Source organism: Octopus sinensis, linkage group LG23, assembly GCF_006345805.1.
Source record: "Octopus sinensis linkage group LG23, ASM634580v1, whole genome shotgun sequence".
In the NCBI taxonomy this organism is placed as follows: domain Eukaryota; kingdom Metazoa; phylum Mollusca; class Cephalopoda; order Octopoda; family Octopodidae; genus Octopus; species Octopus sinensis.
In genome coordinates this window covers 14,472,177-14,490,341 of record NC_043019.1, presented here as the reverse complement: position 1 = coordinate 14,490,341, position 18,165 = coordinate 14,472,177, and the positions used below count along the sequence as shown (strand labels likewise).

At 40.2% G+C, this 18,165-nt stretch overlaps 3 protein-coding genes and 1 long non-coding RNA gene across 4 annotated transcripts in view; 1 reads left to right on the top strand and 3 right to left on the bottom strand.

Annotated features, from left to right (window-relative positions):
- The window catches only part of LOC118767630, a 30,638-nt gene extending 17,672 nt beyond the window's left edge, over positions 1-12,966 (bottom strand). Inside the window, exon 1 of the mRNA XM_036512511.1 lies at positions 12,651-12,966. Within this exon, the coding sequence (XP_036368404.1) occupies positions 12,651-12,683 (33 nt within the window). The 5' untranslated portion in view covers positions 12,684-12,966. The remainder of the gene's footprint in view (positions 1-12,650) is intronic.
- Positions 1-18,165, top strand: part of LOC118767629 — a 142,754-nt gene that overhangs the window by 111,535 nt on the left and 13,054 nt on the right. The gene's annotated exons all lie outside the window — the stretch shown is intronic.
- LOC118767635 overlaps positions 1-18,165 on the bottom strand; it is a 134,680-nt gene that overhangs the window by 105,756 nt on the left and 10,759 nt on the right. The window lies entirely within an intron of this gene.
- On the bottom strand, positions 5,782-9,739 carry LOC118767631. Its single transcript, XM_036512512.1, has 2 exons — positions 9,728-9,739; positions 5,782-6,841 (listed from the first exon to the last, which is right to left on the bottom strand). Exon 2 carries the CDS (start codon positions 6,759-6,761, stop codon positions 5,898-5,900), a length of 864 nt encoding a protein of 287 aa, XP_036368405.1. The 5' UTR covers positions 6,762-6,841; positions 9,728-9,739; the 3' UTR covers positions 5,782-5,897.

Genomic DNA, 18,165 nt, shown 5'->3' with positions numbered 1-18,165 from the left:
TTCATGGTTGTACCATCTTTTCTAAAGTTGACCTCATTCGCGCACCTGTCATCAGATACAGGTCAACCCAGCCGATATTCCAAAAACTGACTTACACTCCTTTTGGTTGTTTTCAGTTTCTATATATGAGTGGCTGTGTGGTAAGTAGCTTGCTTACCAACCGCATGGTTCTGGGTTCAGTCCCACTGCGTGGCATCTTGGGCATGTGTCTTCTGCTATAGTGGTTAACTACTATACTTTATAATTCCACTCGTCATGAAATTAAAATGAAACACCTGGTTATGTAATAATACCAGAGCATCTAGTAATATTAGAGAGCTAGGAGTAATTGTTGACAACAATCTCAGCTGGAGTGCCCACATCAATAATAAGTTCGATATAGTTCGTATAGGCGTAGGAATGGCTGTGTGGTAAGTAGCTTGCTTACCAACCACATGGTTCTGGGTTCAGTCCCACTGCGTGGCATCTTGGGCAAGTGTCTTCTGCTATAGCCCCGGGCCGACCAATGCCTTGTGAGTGGATTTGGTAGACGGAAACTGAAAGAAGCCTGTCGTATATATGTATATATATATATATATATATATATATATATATATATATATATATATATATGTGTGTGTGTGTATGTGTTTGTGTGTCTGTGTTTGTCCCCCCAACATCGCTTGACAACCGATGCTGGTGTGTTTACGTCCCCGTCACTTAGCGGTTCGGCAAAAGAGACCGAAAGAATAAGCACTGGGCTTACAAAGAATAAGTCCCGGGGTCTAATTGCTCGATTAAAGGCGGTGCTCCAGCATGGCCGCAGTCAAATGACTGAAACAAGTAAAAGAGTAAAAGAGAGAGTGTGAGTTTTGGTTTGCGGAACGCTACCAGTACGTTCCAGCGTTTCATTGAGGAAGTCGTCCGCGGATTTGATTTTGTGTTCGCTTATGTTGGTGACATACTCATTGCAAGCGACACACGTGACAATCATCTCTGCTACTTGTGTCTCAGCTTTTTCAGCCTCTTCGTGCCTGTGGTGTGCGTATTAATCCTGGCAAGTGTGTTTTCGGGAAATCTTCTCTTGAATTTCTGGGACATCATATTGACTCGAGTGGCATCAAACCTCTCTCTTCCAAAGTCGATGCCATTCAAAGCATCGCACCCCCGACACTTCACTACTCCAACTTCGTAAATTTTGGGGCATTGTCAATTTTTACAGACACTTCGTTAGAAATTGTGCAGACAAGTTACTTCCCCTGACTCTGCTATTGAAAGTAGATAACAAAAAGAATCCTCCTATTGCTTTATCTGACGAGGGGGTTATCTGCTCTTGAGTCCATTAAGAAGGAAATAGCTTCTGTCCCTTTGCTTGCATATCCAGTTCCCAACGCCCCTCTCTCTTTGACCGTTGATGCATCGGATTCTGCAGTTGATGCTGTTTTGCAGCACACCGTAGACAATCAGACTAAACCTTTGGAGGGGTTTTTTTCTCATCAATTAAAGCCAGCTCAACGTCGGTACAGTACGTTTGATCTCGAGTTTTTGGCGATCTACCTGTCAGTTCATCATTTTCAATATCAAGTCGAGGGCCGAGATTTTGTGATTTATACTGATCACAAGCGTCTTACGTTTGCTCTGCCATCTAAATCGAACAACCACTCGCCTCATGCTTTTCGTCACCTGGCCTACATTTCCCAGTTCACGAGTGACATTCGGCACATTCCTGCAACAGAGAACGTGCCTGCTGACGCATTCTCTTGTCTTCCTGTGTGCTCCCTTTCATCTCCTGCAGCAATCGATTTAACTGCCATTGCACAGGATCAGCCGGCTCTGGACGCTTTGGATTTAGATTCTACCATGTTGTCCTGCTGCAAATTTGCCTATCTGCCACTTCCGACTGCTGACACGGCTACTGGTTCTCCCAGGCCGTTTGTACCTGAGAACCACCAGCGCTCCGTTTTTGATGCCTTGCATTCACTGTCACATCCTGGCGTTGCTGCCTCGGTGAAGCTTATTCGGTTTTTCTGGCGGATGCGCCGGATGATCACTGATTGGGCACGCCCTTGAGTAAAATGTCAATGTTCTAAAATCCACAGGTATATTCACACTTCTCTCGGACAGTTTTCCCCTCCGGAGGCTCATTTTCGCCATGTCCACATTGATCTGGTTGGACCATGGCCTGTCAGTCGCAGTTTCTCTTACATATTGATATGCGTCGACCATTTCTCTCGTTGGCCAGAGGCCATTCCAATAGTGTTCATTTCCGCTGAGTCAGTTGCTCGAGCTTTCGTTTCTAACTGGATTGCTCGCTTTGGAGTCCCTGCTTAAATAACCACTGATCGCGGACGCCAGTTCGAGGCTTCCCTATTTCGTGAATTATCACGAATCCTAGGAGTTCATCACATTCGTACAACCAGCTACAACCCAGCCTCCAGTGGGATGGTTGAACGTTTTCACAGGCAACTGAAAGCTGCTCTATGCGTCACTTCTGACTCGCAGTCTAGGACAGAATTCCTGCCTATCATTCTTTTTGATTGTCGCGCTGCTGTTAAAGCAGACTTAGGCTTCTCCTCTGCTGAACTCATTTACGGTACCACCCTGGCACTCCCTGGTACAATGTTAGTGCCAGACAACTCATCGTCCCCCGATCCAACATTGTATGTCACTAGACTTCGCTTGTATTTCTCAAGTCTTCCACCCATGCAGCCGCGTGACTAGTCTATTCCCTCTCACGTCCCTCCGGATATTGACAAATGGACTGATGTTTTTGTTCGGGATGATTCTGTCAGAGGACTTCTCGTTTCTCCTTATAAGGGACCATTTCGTGTGCTATCACATGCACCCAAAACTTTTAGTCTCAACATCAATGGTCGAACAGAGACTGTGTCGGTCGACAGACTTAAAAGTGCATATCTTGAGGTGTCCACACCCTTCGATGACACCCCAAACAAGCCCACCTTTGATCCTTTACAACCACCTACACATCCACCTGCACATGCACCTTTGACCACACCATCACCCATACCTTCGTCGCCACTGCCTAACATGAACAAACCCTTTGTCACCAGGACTGGCTGCACTCTGCATTGGCCTAAAAACTCACTAAAACTATTTATATCTGACAATCTCTTTTGTGTTTTCTGTGACAGACAATCACTTTCTTGTGTTACTGGGCAGTTCCAATACTCTGCCATTGAACATTTTGTCAAATTTTGTGCATGCCAATTTAAATTTCTTGCAGTTATTTTTCTATTTGACTTGTGACATATTTGTGCCATATCTTGGTTGCGATCAGTTGTCATCTTTGCTCTTTCTTGTGCCTGCTCCAATTATTCTGTTTCCGTACTTCCGCACTCAGTGGGGAGCCCTTTGTAGCAGGACCAACAGCCAGCACCATATTGGATGAGATCTCACAGCAGCCATTGCCATCTCTGAGACTGGAGCGAGACCTCACCTGCATCCATTTTGCCATGTGCGAGAACACAACGAGGCTCATGATGGAAGTGATGTAGACGGAAAACCGATTCAGTCCTGTCTTTTCTCTTTTGGCGCCATTACGCAGCAGCATTGTCTGAACACCAACACTGGCTGAGGCTTTCTGCCTGTCTATCTCCAGTGGCTATAAGCCCATACAATCGGAGCTTAAGGTGGTTGCTGAGAGTAGCACACTTCACCTTTCCTCTAAATAATCCAGTTGTAAATAGCAGTTGTACTTGAGGTCTTTTCTCTTTGCATGCCAGAAGCCTGAACTACATAAAGAACAAAAAGAATGATGGAAGGGGACGGTAATATTTAATAATGAACCATGTAATTCACAATCTGGAAATTTGTTTCCCTAAAACGTTGGGAGTGGGTAAAATTTCCGAGGCTTCCACCTCACCCCACCCCATTATTCAGATACCAAAAAGGTTTTGTAACATATTAGGAGGTCAAAGGTATTCATTCAACGAAAAAAACAAATATTCCAAATGATTCCGGGAATGGGGAAGGGGGTTCCCCTCCCTTGCCCTGCCCCCCTTTTTTCCGAACCAAAATACGAGATTTGCCGCATATTGGGTGAGGGAACATGATTCCACTCAAAAAAATCCAAGTTTTTCTTTTTCTTAGTGAAAATCATGCAAGTGTTAATCTAAAAATTTACCCAACGTTTTCTTTTGCGCCATTGCTAGACGGGAGACTTATCTCATGTTAGCAAACTTACGGATTTCACCAACGTGGAAATTGGTAAAAGTTATGGTTGAAAATCAGTCATATGGATTTGGGTTCAATCCCAGTGAATGGTACCTTGAGCAGTTATTTTCCACTGAATCCCTGGGGCAATCAATACCTTGTGATGAAGGTGAGCAAGACAAACATTTGAAATCATTTAACAATTTTAATTACACAACCCAGCAGGTATTTTATTGTCAGGAGATTTTTACTTGGTTTGAAGGCTTTTGAAATGTTGAATTATCATGCCTAGATTTCAAGATACCAAAACGCCACAAATTTTGCAATTTTCCTCAATTTTCAGAAAAATGCATCGTCTGTGGAAATTGTGTCAGAAATTTAGAGCCAAGGAAAAACATTGGATAATCAAACAATGACCAGAGAAAATGTTAGTTCCAGGGTCTTTTAATGTGGCTGAAGAGTTGGTAGTGGTTATATATAGACAGTACCAGGTGGTGACGTGGTTGCGTGTACATTATTAGAAATAGAAATAAAATATAAATTCAAGTTCTATAAATTTACTGCATAAAAATATTTTTATTACATAACCAAAATTGTAGAATCTAGTTGAATGAAGTAATCTATGCAAGAAAATTCAGAGATAGAAAATACAGAAATAACAGCTAAGTGGTGGCTTTCGGTCATGTGGCGTAGAGAAATAGACGGGCATAGGAATAATGTGAATGGCTCTAAGTCTAATCAACTAAGAAGCAAGGAGCAGGGTTAGCAAGTTGTTTTTATTAATGGAACGCTAAACATTCTAGAAACTTCCAAGAGAAATGCTAAGCCTCTTGAATAATTAAGAATCGTGTCTCCTGACACAAATGCTTGGAGAAACTTAGAGAGGGGAGGTTACTCTGCAAACTTTCTTGCAAGACAGATCATTCAACTATCTAGCTACCACTACAAACCGTTAATTCAAGGCATTTATTTAAAAAATAAATATCTTCATCCAGTCCATATCAAAGTTGGTATTATGAAGCAGATTGTTGAAGTTCTGGATAAAGACAAACCATTTTTTCACTATATTTGCAGCATGTTTCCCAGTCTGAGCAGCAAAAAGATAAATGCTGGAATATTTGACGAGCCTCAAATCAGAAAATCTATGAAAGATGAGAACATGAAACATGAAACTTATTTGTAATAGTTGTAAATAACTTTCTGGGAAAGAAGAAAGCAACCAGTTATGCTGAAATAGTTGACAACATGGCTGGAGAACTTTCAAAACTTGACAGCAAATATAAGCATAAAGCTGCACAATGCCCACAGCCACCATGATGAATTCCCTAAAGATCTTGGTGACATAAGTGACTAGCATGGAGAACATTTCCATCAGGACATAAAATCAATGGAATAAAGGTATCAAGGCAAATGAGTCTTGTATACGATGGTGGACCCATACTAGAACTTGGTTCGTCATCTTCCTGAGGTTCATCATTCAGGAAAAGTATCCAAACAGATATTCATGGGAAATTAGGCATAAAACAATGATATAAGTTGCCTATAGAAATTTGAAGATTTTTAATAGTTCTTCAGTAGAATTTCAAGAAAAAATTCTGGTTTTGAAGGAAAATCCATTGCTATGTATGTTATACCTTATTCCCCATAAGCTGTTTTATTGAAAGACCAATGAAATTCTATGCATCCAGTATCTTAAGATCTTGACATGATGATGATACATGGATGTCACTTTCAGATTCTGTTTGTCAAGATATAATTCCCCCACACCATTTTTTTGGCCACCAGGTAGAAACTTTTTCTTTGTTGATTTGCTGTATTTCTCCATGTTTAAAATAAAACAGGTTGTTTTCTCTTTGTCTCATCATCATAGCATTTTCACCAAAACCACTTCGGCTTATTATCAACGTATCACATTCACTCAGAATATATTGGTCCATAAGCGACTTCCTTACACCATCACACTTGTTTTTCATCTCCTTACGTGGCCGATCCATATGCATTATTCCCCCTGATGTGTACACAATTTGAGGAGAAAATTTTTTAAAAGCTATCGCCTGTACCACTTCTGAGTCTGTTGTCACAAATATTTTGTACTTATTTAACAAGTTCCAGATAATCTGAATACTTGACATTGAATTCCTTGGGCAATCTCTTGGAACACTAGGGTTCTGTCCCATTCGAATCTGAGCACACACCAGATGTATATCTGGCCTGGGGATATTGACTTCAAAGAATTTGTCAAATTTTTCCTGTAAATGATCGCTGAAGCGAAACAATAAATTCATCATTTTAGCAAATAAATTTCCATATGACATTTTTGATGCCCAATGCAGTTGTTCTTTGTAGCGAGGATTCCGTTTCAAGGCATGAAAATAGATTCGATTTGTTGTCAGATAGAGGACATCTTCAGGGTAAAGCATTTCTAAGTCTGCTGATTGTAAAGAGGAAATGTACGTATTGTTGTCAACCAAATGAAGGTGACGACTTCTTAGGCCATGCAACTCTTTTGGGTCAATTGTCCAGTTAATTTTGTTTGGTTGAAGATAATTAGTAAAATTACAAAGTCTTGAAATAATGATGCCAAAACGACGACCCATGGCCTGTGCCATTAAATATATAGAAATTATTCCATGCTGTCTATCTCCCCAACCTCCACAACCTCTATGATCAACACAGTAAAAAATATATATTTAGTTTTGTTGTTTAACTGAACCAATTCCTGTTTCTTTTTGCTTACAGTTTTCTTATTTATATGATGCACTTGATTATTTGGAAATTCCTTAGAATTATTTATAAACTTTTGGTTTGTTTGTTTAATGTTGTCCCTGTATATTCTTTATTCACAGAATATTGCTTCCAGGCAAACAGTAGAAAGAAGATGCTGACCACAGCAATGAATCCAAGAACTCGAATCTAGAAATGATAAAAAGAAATAAGTGAAAATATGACAACTTTGTAATAAAATACCATAAACAAATAGAAAAAAAGTCTTCTACTGCAATTTTTAGTTTTTCAGTTTTTACTAGCTTATAGGTACAGGCATGGCTGTATGGCTAAGGAGTTTGCCTCTCAACCACAAAGTTTCAGGTTCAGTCCCACTGCATGGCACCTAGGGCAAGGCTCTTCAACTACAGCTTACTTGTCTTCTATTCTATTAATACTATGCATGAGTGTGGGTGTGTGCATGTTTATGTCTCCTTATCTTGACAGTGTATGATTATTGTAAATGAATATCCTTCTTCGTTTCCAGTGTTGTGTGAAAATCTGTCTGACCATGGGAAGATGCTGAGCTGGCAGAACTGTTAGCATGCCAGACAAAATGCTTAGCGGTATTTTGTCCGTCTTTACACTCTGAGCTCAAATTCTGCCGACGTTCACTTTAACCATAATCCTTTCCGAGTCAATAAAATAAGTACCAGTCATGTACTGGGGTTGATGCATCAAAGTTCCCCCTCCCCTCAGAAAGGCCTGCCCTCTACCATAATTTAAAACCAATATGTCTGAATATGGAGAAATACTAAACTGAAACAGATAAGGGTTGGTGACAGGATGGGCACCCAGTCGTAGAAAATCTGCCATGGTAAATTTGCTCACCCCATGCAAACATGGAAAAATGATTGTTAAAATTAGACTACCATCAGACATTCTGTTGTTTATAAGAATACTTACGACCCATTAATGCCAGCATTTTAATTCAAATCGTTCTTGTATGCTAGCTAATTCCCTACTTTGGTTAACCATAATTTGGTCTTACCTTAGTAATAGACAATGTATTAGACCATATCCAGACATTCTACTACCTAGATCAATTGCAGTTGGATAATTCCCTACATTGTTAACCATAATTTGTTTTCACCCTAGTGATAGATAATCAACAAGACCCTAGTCAAACATTTTGATATTTGTGAACCGACATTTGTAACAGGGACATGTTAAGGACATAAGAAAGTTTAACACATTCCTTAAAATATTGGGCACAAAAGATTAGAACATACACATACACACTAATGCACACGCAACACACTAACAAACATTAACCACACACATACACACACACACACACACAAACGGGCACACATATACATACACATCGTACCAAATAAAAAAAAACACACATCTATTTACACCACAATGGACCCTGGGACCAATGAAAAACAGTCCACACACACACACAAACACATGTATACATATATATATATATACACACACACAAAGACACACGCTCACACCATTTTGACCTCCATACAGACACACATATACACACACACATACACATGCAGCACCATGCCAAATGCCAATCGCACACACATACATACACACACATACACAACACCAAGACAATCACACACATGGTTGACAAACGGGCACACATATACACACACCATCCTACCAGATTTTACAAACACACAGACACATCTATTCACACCACATATCTATATACACACACACACAAAGACACACACATTGAAACCATCCTGACCTCTAAAGCCAATCCCCCAAATCATTGATGCTTGAAGGAGAGACATATGGGAGAAATTCTTTTCAGTTCCATATTACTCCTCCTTCCCCCCACCCAAACACACCTACAGTGTCCCTTGAAAGAGATAATATTCTTTTATGTTAACATGGTGGACAGATCAGTTTTAGCTTCCCTACTATTATAATGTAAACCTTTTTGAACTCATAATATTCTGTGCATGTATACCAATATCCCACTGAACTTTTTAATAATTCCTTCTGGAAATTATCTTGAGAACGTATAATATATTTACTGTAATCTTTTGTGCCCAATATTTCAATGAACTTGTTAAACTTTCTTATGTTCTTAACATGCTCTTGTCACCAAAGAATGTATATATAATATTCTGTGCATGTTTGAATATACAGATACAATACCAATATCCCACTGAACTTTTTAATAATTCCTTCTGGAAACTATCTTTAACATATTCTTGAGAACGATTATTTATGTTGTAATCTTTTGTGCCCAATATTTTGAGGAACTTGTTAAACTTTCTTATGTCCTTAACATGTCCGTGTTACCAAAGACTGTATATATGTAATGTAGCATTTTGTAACAACCAATAATTAACGCAACCAAACTTCTACATGTTACTTTTGACAATCTTCTTCCAAAGAGTGAAACTGGTAAAGTAAATAAACATCTTTTAGAAATTGCATTTTCAAACCTTCTTTCGTATATATAAGACGGGGACCGCAGAGGAAATTGTGAAAGTATTGAATGAGATATTCCTGGAAGGAGGCCCCGTGGATGAACTGCTTCTGGATAATGGCACTGCATTTCGCTCAGATGTGCTGAAAGAAATGCTTGATGGGTGGAAGGTCAACCGCTTCTTCAGGGCGGCATACCGGCCAAGTGGAAATGGGGTGGGGGAAAGGCATCATCGTACCATCAAGGCCATGGCAGAGAGGGGTCACATTTCACCAAGCGAGGCTGTATTTTGGTACAATATGTCACCCAGATCAGGAAGGCTGAGAAGTCGGTGCCACACAGGGCAATATTCAGGTACGAGTGGCGGCATCCGTGTACTGCGTCAATGCGACCCGGGGCGGAGGAAGAGCACACCTTCGTGCAGGTCGGGGAAGAAGTTTGGGTAAAACCCCCAAACGCACGGTGTACATCACGATGGGGAAAGGGAGCAATAGCCTCTGTAAATTCAAAGAGCAACATCTCGGTCGATGGTTTTCCACGCCACGTTTTGGATATACGGAGGATTGTCCATGCCTCAGAGGATGGGACCAGCAGCAGTGGGCAAGATGAAAACAACACCAGTAGACAGGATGATGAGGCCAGCAGCAACATGCCAGGAACCTGTCCTAGGGTCGAACTGTGACCACAGAGGGAATGGCGCCCTCCTCCCTGGTTGGCTGATTATGAAACCAGTAAGGGTGTGAGTTCGGGAGCGGGGAGCGAGTGAGAAAGCCGGTTCAGTGATCTGTAGATCAGGGGGGTGTGTGGTGTCGGTGGAGAGGACGACAGATAAGGGAGGGCGGAAGTAGGGCTTGCAGGGGCCCGGTGGAAGACCGGAGGGCGCATGTGCAGGGGGAAGCGGAAGCGGTCAAGCAGCACGCACGTGTGGCGATCAACGAAGCCAGCGTTTTGAGCAGAGACGAGGAAGCGACTGGACGTGCCGAGTTTGGTAAGAGACCCCATCTTCGCCGAGGTAAGACCTGTTTGTATTTCCTTCTCCTTCTGTTGTCCTCTTCATCTATCACACTACATTACTATTACAAAAACTTGAAATGCTCTGAATCGTGGCAACAAGTATTTCCCAACTTGATCTGCTAACGACCTGAAAATTGTCAACTTAATAGTTGTGTCACAGTACACTAAGAGTGATATGAGGTAGGTCAGAAACTTTCCACAATACACACACACACACACACACGCGCGCGCGCGCGCGCACACACACACACACACACACTATATATATATATATATATATATATCTGTAAATGGATGTATGAATTATCCTTTGTTTACCGATGACATGGAAAATTCAATAAACAGTTACCAGGGTAGCAAAATTCACGCAAGTAACAAGGATGTAGTGACCTATTCAAAGGTAGAAACTCCGGGTTAATGTGCAGTAATTTGTGTAGTATTAGTAAATAAATTGAGTTGAACGCAGATGCTATTCAAATTCTTTTACTTTCGACATATGTTTCGAAGACAACATTGGTTTTATTCCAAAGGCATAAACGGTGTAAATGCAATCTTCTCATCAGGAAAGAAAGAGAGCCTATCTCAACAACAAGACATTATAGCAATTTTGATTACTGCATAAATGATAAACAGAATGTTATTGAGTATTTAAAAAAAATCGTTAGTAGATTCGACGTCAAAGGCAGACACTAGGAAGAGAAGGGGTAAGGAAATAATAAGTAGAGAACAAATAAAGAGAGATATATTGGTTGAACTCTGTAACACATCTTATTAGCACCACCACCACCACCACACAATCATGAGAACAAATATTATGAATCAGATATTTATTGGGTTAATTTATATATGTGTGTATGTATCTGTCTGTATCTATATATAAACATGTATATATAATGTATATATACAAAGTGTATATATCTGTACTTATATATATATATATATATATATATTTATATTTAATTTGTATACATTTGTGTATATAATGCACACACACACACACATTTGTGTATATAATACACACACACACACACACATATATATAAAATAAATATGTACATATATATATTTAATGCATATATATAAATATATATATATATTTATTATGTGTGCATTATGTGTTCGGTTGAGCTGAAAATACGCACACCTATGTTAGACGTGCTGGCGAGTTTGCATGGCAACTATTTTTATCCTCAAATGAAAGGCGTGACCTCTAAGACAAAATTCCTCATCTTTTAAAATGTGGCCCGATTACACCTGAATGAAATCGGCTTATATTAACCAAACAAGTAAAACAATGAAAAACTATGCCATTTTAATCTCAAGTAAAGTCGGGTATCTCTGTAGGTCTACTACATATTTGTGTAAAGGGCAGACGTTGTCTCACAGGCAGTTATACAGGCAAAAGTGTTAGTAAATATGGTAGGATTCAGTTGAAAATTTGCAAACCTATGTTAAAAGTCCTGGCGAGTTTGCATGGCAACTTTGAGTTTGCTCAATTGAAAGGTGTGGCCTCTATGGCAAAATTCCTCATCTTTAAAGTGTGGCCCATGTAGATCCGAATGAAATCAAGTTATAATACCGAAACAAATACAACGTTGATAAACTATTTTAATCCCGAGCAAGACCGGGTTTCTCTGCTATCTATATATATAAAAGAGGCTTTGGGTCAAAATTGCATGCATGTTTTGCTACGTCAGAGGTTGGCGGCCACAGCAGTGGTCAGATCGAGCTGAAAATTTACACAGGCATAGAAGGCGTGATGAGGCAAAGAGTTGAGTAGGTTAAAACTCCCCATCTGGAAAGATGCGGTTGCTATGGTGAGAAGATTTAAGGGGGCGCTAAGCCCCTCCAGATTGGCGCAATTGGCATCTAATCTTATCTATAAAATGAAGAAGGCGAACGTATACACAAATTGGATTTTTATGTAAAAACGAGTCTAAATGGAGCTGGAAGGGGATTCAAATTTAGAAAAGAAAGCAACAGAAAGTAACAACCACACCCGCGCGTAGAGCGGGTCACCTTAAGCTAGTTATTTATATGGAGAGATAATGTATATATATGTTTGTGTGTGTTTGTACCCCCGCCATTGCTTGACAACTGATGTGGGTTTGTTTACATCCCCATAACGTAGCAGTTCAGCAAACAGAAACTGATAAATAAGTACTAAGTTTAAAAAAAAGTATATCTTGGGGTCGATTCGTTTGACTAAAGGCAGTGCTCCAGCATGGCCGCAGTCAAATGACTGAAACAAATAAAAGAATGTGTGTGTGTGTGTCTTGCATGTGGAAAAATCAACAATATATTTACTTACTGGGTGAAATCCAATTCTTGGGCAATTCTTCATTATGAAAGTTTCTTACTTAATAACTCGCTGTATTGCGTCTCTTTCCTTCCAAACTACAGTGAAATGGGTTAACAGACAGCTACTTTTGTTATCTTAAATGTATAGTTGACTGGTCACTTTTAATCTGAAACACTTGGGTGGATTTGCTTTTAACTGTTTGCTTTCTTTTGCTTTAGTATGTATGGGCTTTGTGTGTGTTTGTGTGTTGCCACTGTATAATAGAAAAGGCGGTACATGGAGGTGTCACACCCAATGACTGGTGTAACGTCATCATAGTCAACTGCTACAAAAGTACAGGCGACACCTTAAATAGAAATAATTACGGAAGTATCAAATTGTTGGATCAGGTGATGAAAGTCACAGAGAGGGTCAAAGCCCAACTTATCAGGGAGAGAGTTATTCTAGATGAGATGCAGTTTGGTTTTGAAAAATACATAGCCAAATATAAACCTCTGTACTTGGCTTTTGTTGCCTTGGAGAAAACCTTTGACTGGATCCCCCGATCCCTTATCTGGTAGTCAATGTGGAATAGTGATAACAAGACCACCAACTAAATCTATTGTTCTCAATGATATATCTATCCTTCTGGATCTTTATATAAGCCAGCTCATCCCAAGTAAAAATCAGTTAGTCACAGTCGGTGATGACTCAACGTGGTCTGGCTGACCAACATTGGTCAGAGGGAGAAATGAAGTTTACTGCCAGCAACTGTCAGACAACACCCTCCAATTCTCACTAGCTCTAATTCTGTTCTCTTACAACATCATTCTATCTGTCTCCACAATTACTACTAAACAATTAAGAGAACCCAAACTCAAACTTTACTTCGCATGCTTTTGGATGTATCAAAACCTGCCCATCGAGGAAAGGTATTTGTAATGTAAAGGTAAATAAATACTTTCTTATAACTTCATGCACTGTTCATCTTTCATATCCTACAGTAAACAATTATAACCACAACTTTTTTTTGTTGCATATGCTGACCACAACATATCATAATAATGTTCAGCAATCAATTTCTCCCGTCACAAACTGGTGGCCCTCAACTTCAATTAAAAACTTTATCTTTACTAATCAATTAAAACCGTTATATACACACACTATTGTTGGCGATTTTTTTCCTCTGTCTTCCCTTCTCTGGATCTTTCCTTCTCCTATGTTTCCGACGAAGAGCTCCGCTCGAAACATTAAACCCTCCTTCCTTCCTTCTTTCCTGAGCGTCCAATAATACTATATTTGTTCCACGTCCTTGCGTTGTTGTGTGTTTTTTTGTGCTTTCTTGTTTGGATTAACTATATATATATGTATATGTAGCAGACACTCTTGTGAAATTCCTCTTCCCTTTATTATATATACATACAATGGAATGTAGTAGATAACAGCTAATCTTTTGGTGCTATTTGGACCCCATTGTGTCCACCACTCTGATTGGTTAGTATTGGCGCAATTTATCTCTTACTCTGTTGTGCCAATATGTAACCTAACCAATTGCAGCCTCCAAATAAATCATGTGAGACAGTTTGTTCTAAACCCCAATTTGAGCCTACCGTTACTTATAAAAACTCAACTTCTCTATGTCTTGGAGTCTTTGGTTCCAGACCTAAGGTCTAGCCACTGACCACATGACACAGCCAGTTCCAGCGATGACGCCGGACAACACCTGTCCAACAGCATCACAGTGATCTCCGTCTTTGTCGCCACCATCATGTCTCTCACCAATGTCATCAGCAACATCTCTACATACACAACACCAGCAACACTGCACAGGTTCTAACCTAGCACTGTTTTTGAATTACTTCGCCGTGGTTAACAGCAAACATACAACCCACACAGATGCATGTAAATATATGAATAAATCTTTCATAAACCTTCTACTCGGTTGTGTCTCTTCTCTTTTCCAACTGGCACATTATATGTATTATTTCAACTTTCTGATATGAGTCGGTATTAGATGGTCACACAACATGCGCCATGGGCCCCTATCTATAATGGTGACCCTGATTTGGAACACGGATCCGACTTAGAAATGCATTCCATCTAACATATATTGTAAGGACTGTGTGTTGTCCAACATCAACTCTCGTTATCTCGCATCACATGGTCCTTTACAAATTGGTACCCCGAGCTAAAAGATCTACAGTCTTCGTTTCAACAGCCATTGAATTTGTGTGCTTTGCGACATTCAACTTCAGGATTGCCTCTACATTATCATCCATCACAAGTGGAAAGCTACAAAAATTTTTCTACGTTGAAGTTTTTCATTTTGTCAGTGACTTCCAGAGCCTACAACTAAAGACTTCTTTGTGGCTGAGACCTTCACACAAAAAACTTCACAGTTATTTCATCCTAACAACTTTTTGAGCAGTTTTCTTCATGTTTCATGAAACATCAGTTCACTCTTACACAGTGTCATCTACTTGCTGAAAATAGTAGTAAAATTCACGGTTACATTTCCAGTGAGTACATAACATTTCTTGATGCCTTCTTGTTCACAGTTCAGCATTCTTCGTCAGCTCTCCACTACTCTCGGCCGGAAAATGGGGGCAGTTCTGGCTTATCTTCATTTACAAAGCATCTTTTGGTCATTCTTGCTCACAGCTTTGATTTCATGACAGCATTTTCAAGTAATGCCACTCAATAGTACCTCTCAACTAGATGCCCTGTTGCTCCTGCAAATCTTCGAACAACATTCCATCTTTTGACGCCTTTGTTCAGGCAACACCTGTCTTCTACTGTGCCATTTTGGATTCTGGCACCTTCCATATTCACCACGTCCATCTTTCATATTCACTACAGTTCATATCAAAGTGAACTCTACACAATGAACTATTTGTGTGTTTTTAAATTTCAAAAGACTGGCTTTACATAGTTTTCGCATGTTTTCACTTTTCAGGACACTTTTGTTTTTTCACACTGTTCCTGTTTTTGATTGTTAAATATTTTGTTCATGTATTTTTTTGACTGTCAAATATTTTTTGCTCAACGTTCATATATACACACATACATACATAGCATAGACATGTAGTATGTATTATTTCAGCCTTCTGATATGAGTCGATATTAGATGGTCACACGATATGCACCACAGACCACTATCCATAATGGTGACCATGGCCATCTATATGTGTGTGTGTGTGTGTGTATTTAAGATTCGGTTGAATTAGGTACTTAAACTGAGGCACCTTGTTAGATTGATCTAATTTGCACATCCAAACAATATCAGGTGAATACCAAACTCTGTACAGAAGTAAAGTATTTGCACTTGATATTCTTGCAGCATAATGCAGATAACACAACCCAACTTAGTGAAGGGATCCGCTCTCAGTTATTCAGACTTGTACTTTGTATAACAATACAAAAATACTTTCTATAACATTTCCAAAGTGCAGATTCAAGGGTAGGTAATATGATATAAATGAGTTACAGGTGTAAATTCAATATGGCTGTTTCAAGTGACTCTTTTAATTGATTAATGAAAATATTACACCACTGCAAAGAAACTGTTTTCGTCACATGACTGCATAGACTTCACACACAAAGGACAAACCAGCCACTTTAATATATTCATATCACCAATGGAGCTCAAATATTTACATTGATTCTGCTGTTGTATGTATGTACGTGTTATGTTTTAGAGGAGACCTATTGTTCTTGAGGAGACCTATTGAGTCAAGTACGTCAACATCAAAATAAAAATCAAATGGAAATTGTAGTTAAAACACCCGTGCGGGTGACACGTAAAAAGCACCGTCCGAACGTGGCAGATGCCTGATAAAAATCAAATGGAAATTGTAGTTAAGACACCCATACCGGTGACACGTAAAAAGCACCGTCCGTACGTGGCAGACGCCAGCACCGCCTGACTGGCGTCCGTGTCGGTGATACGTAAAAGCACCAACCGATCGTGGCCGTTTGCCAGCCTGCTCTGGCCCCTGTGTCGGTAGCACGTAAAAAACACCCACTACACTCACAGAGTGGTTGGCATTAGGAAGGGCATGCAGCTGTAGAAACACTGCCAGATCAGACTGGAATCTAGTGCAGCCTCCATGGCTTACCAGACCCCGGTCGAACCGTGCAACCCATGCTAGCATGGAAAACGGACATTAAACGATGATAATGATGATGATGGTTATCCACGTGAAAACTTGTCCAGCAATAACAGAGTGAATGTGTGAGCAATATATTCTCAAAAATACGATAAAAAAATTATAAACGTCATCTTTTTCAAGCCTAGCCAGGCTCATGGGCCCGGTTTCTGTGGTGTATGAGTTCCCCCAAGCTGGATGGGACGCCAGTCCATCGCAGTGTTACTCAAGAAACAAGTAGAGAGAGTGAGAGAAAGTTGGGGCGAAAGAGTACAACAGGGGTCGGCACCACCCCCTGCTGGAGCCTCGTGGAGCTTTTAGGTGTTTTTGCTCAATAAACACACACAACGCCTGGTCTGGGAATTGAAACCGCGATCCTCTGATTCCGCGAGTCCGCTGCCCTAACCATTGGGCCATTGCACCTCCACATTCTCAAAAATACACGCTGATTAAAGCAGAACCCAAAAATCCACGTTCAAAGCAGAGCAGTATGCAAATAAGAACCAATATTTGTACAAATTAACAAAATACAAATACATTTACTAAACAAAGCAAAAGTCACCAAACTCAGTTCGATACCTAGTCAGAACTGAATTAGAGTAACAACATTTCAAGCGTCATCAAACACAGCAAAGCGAAAATATTCACCGATGACTCCAAGCTCCACAGGATTATCAACAGAGAAGACCGAACTGAACTCCAGTCCGATCTACACGCTGTAAGTCAATGGGCAGACAAAAACAAAATGCGATTAAATGAGGCAAAATTTGAACTGATGCATTTTGGAAGAAAGATCCTGCTAAAGCAATCATATTCCCTTCCTTCAGGGGAATCATTGACAGAAACTAATATCAGACAACAATCTCAGCTGGAGTGCCCACATCAACAATAAGGTTGATATAGTTCGTAGGAAGAGCTCCTGGATCCTAAGAACCTTCCAATCCAGAGAAGAAGGTGTCATCATTCCTCTGTTTTCTTTCTTAGTACGCCCACACCTAGAATATTGCTGCCCACTGTGGTCTTCCCACACAAAAAAACATTTTGAAAACTGAATTACCCCAGAGGACATTCACTGAAAGAATTAAGGAAATGACCGATCTTAATTATTGGAACCGCCTTAAGGCATTGAAACTCTGTTCCCACCAGTACTGCTGTACATCATTTGCACAATGTGGAGGATATACCACCAGCATTGTCCAAACGATCTCCAAATTAGGTTCATCCAAGGCTAAGACCAGAGGTCATACGTCTCCTACCCAATTCAGGATCTCAACACATGAACATCATCATCATCATCATCATTGTTTAACGTCCGTTTTCCATGCTGGCATGGGTTGGCCGGTCCGACTGGGGTCTAGGAAGCCAGGAGGCTGCACCAGGCTCCAGTCTGATCTGGA

Bases quoted from the DNA above. Each gene is read 5' to 3' on its own strand.
- LOC118767631 (XM_036512512.1), bottom strand. From the start codon at position 6,761: ATGGCACAGGCCATGGGTCGTCGTTTTGGCATCATTATTTCAAGACTT.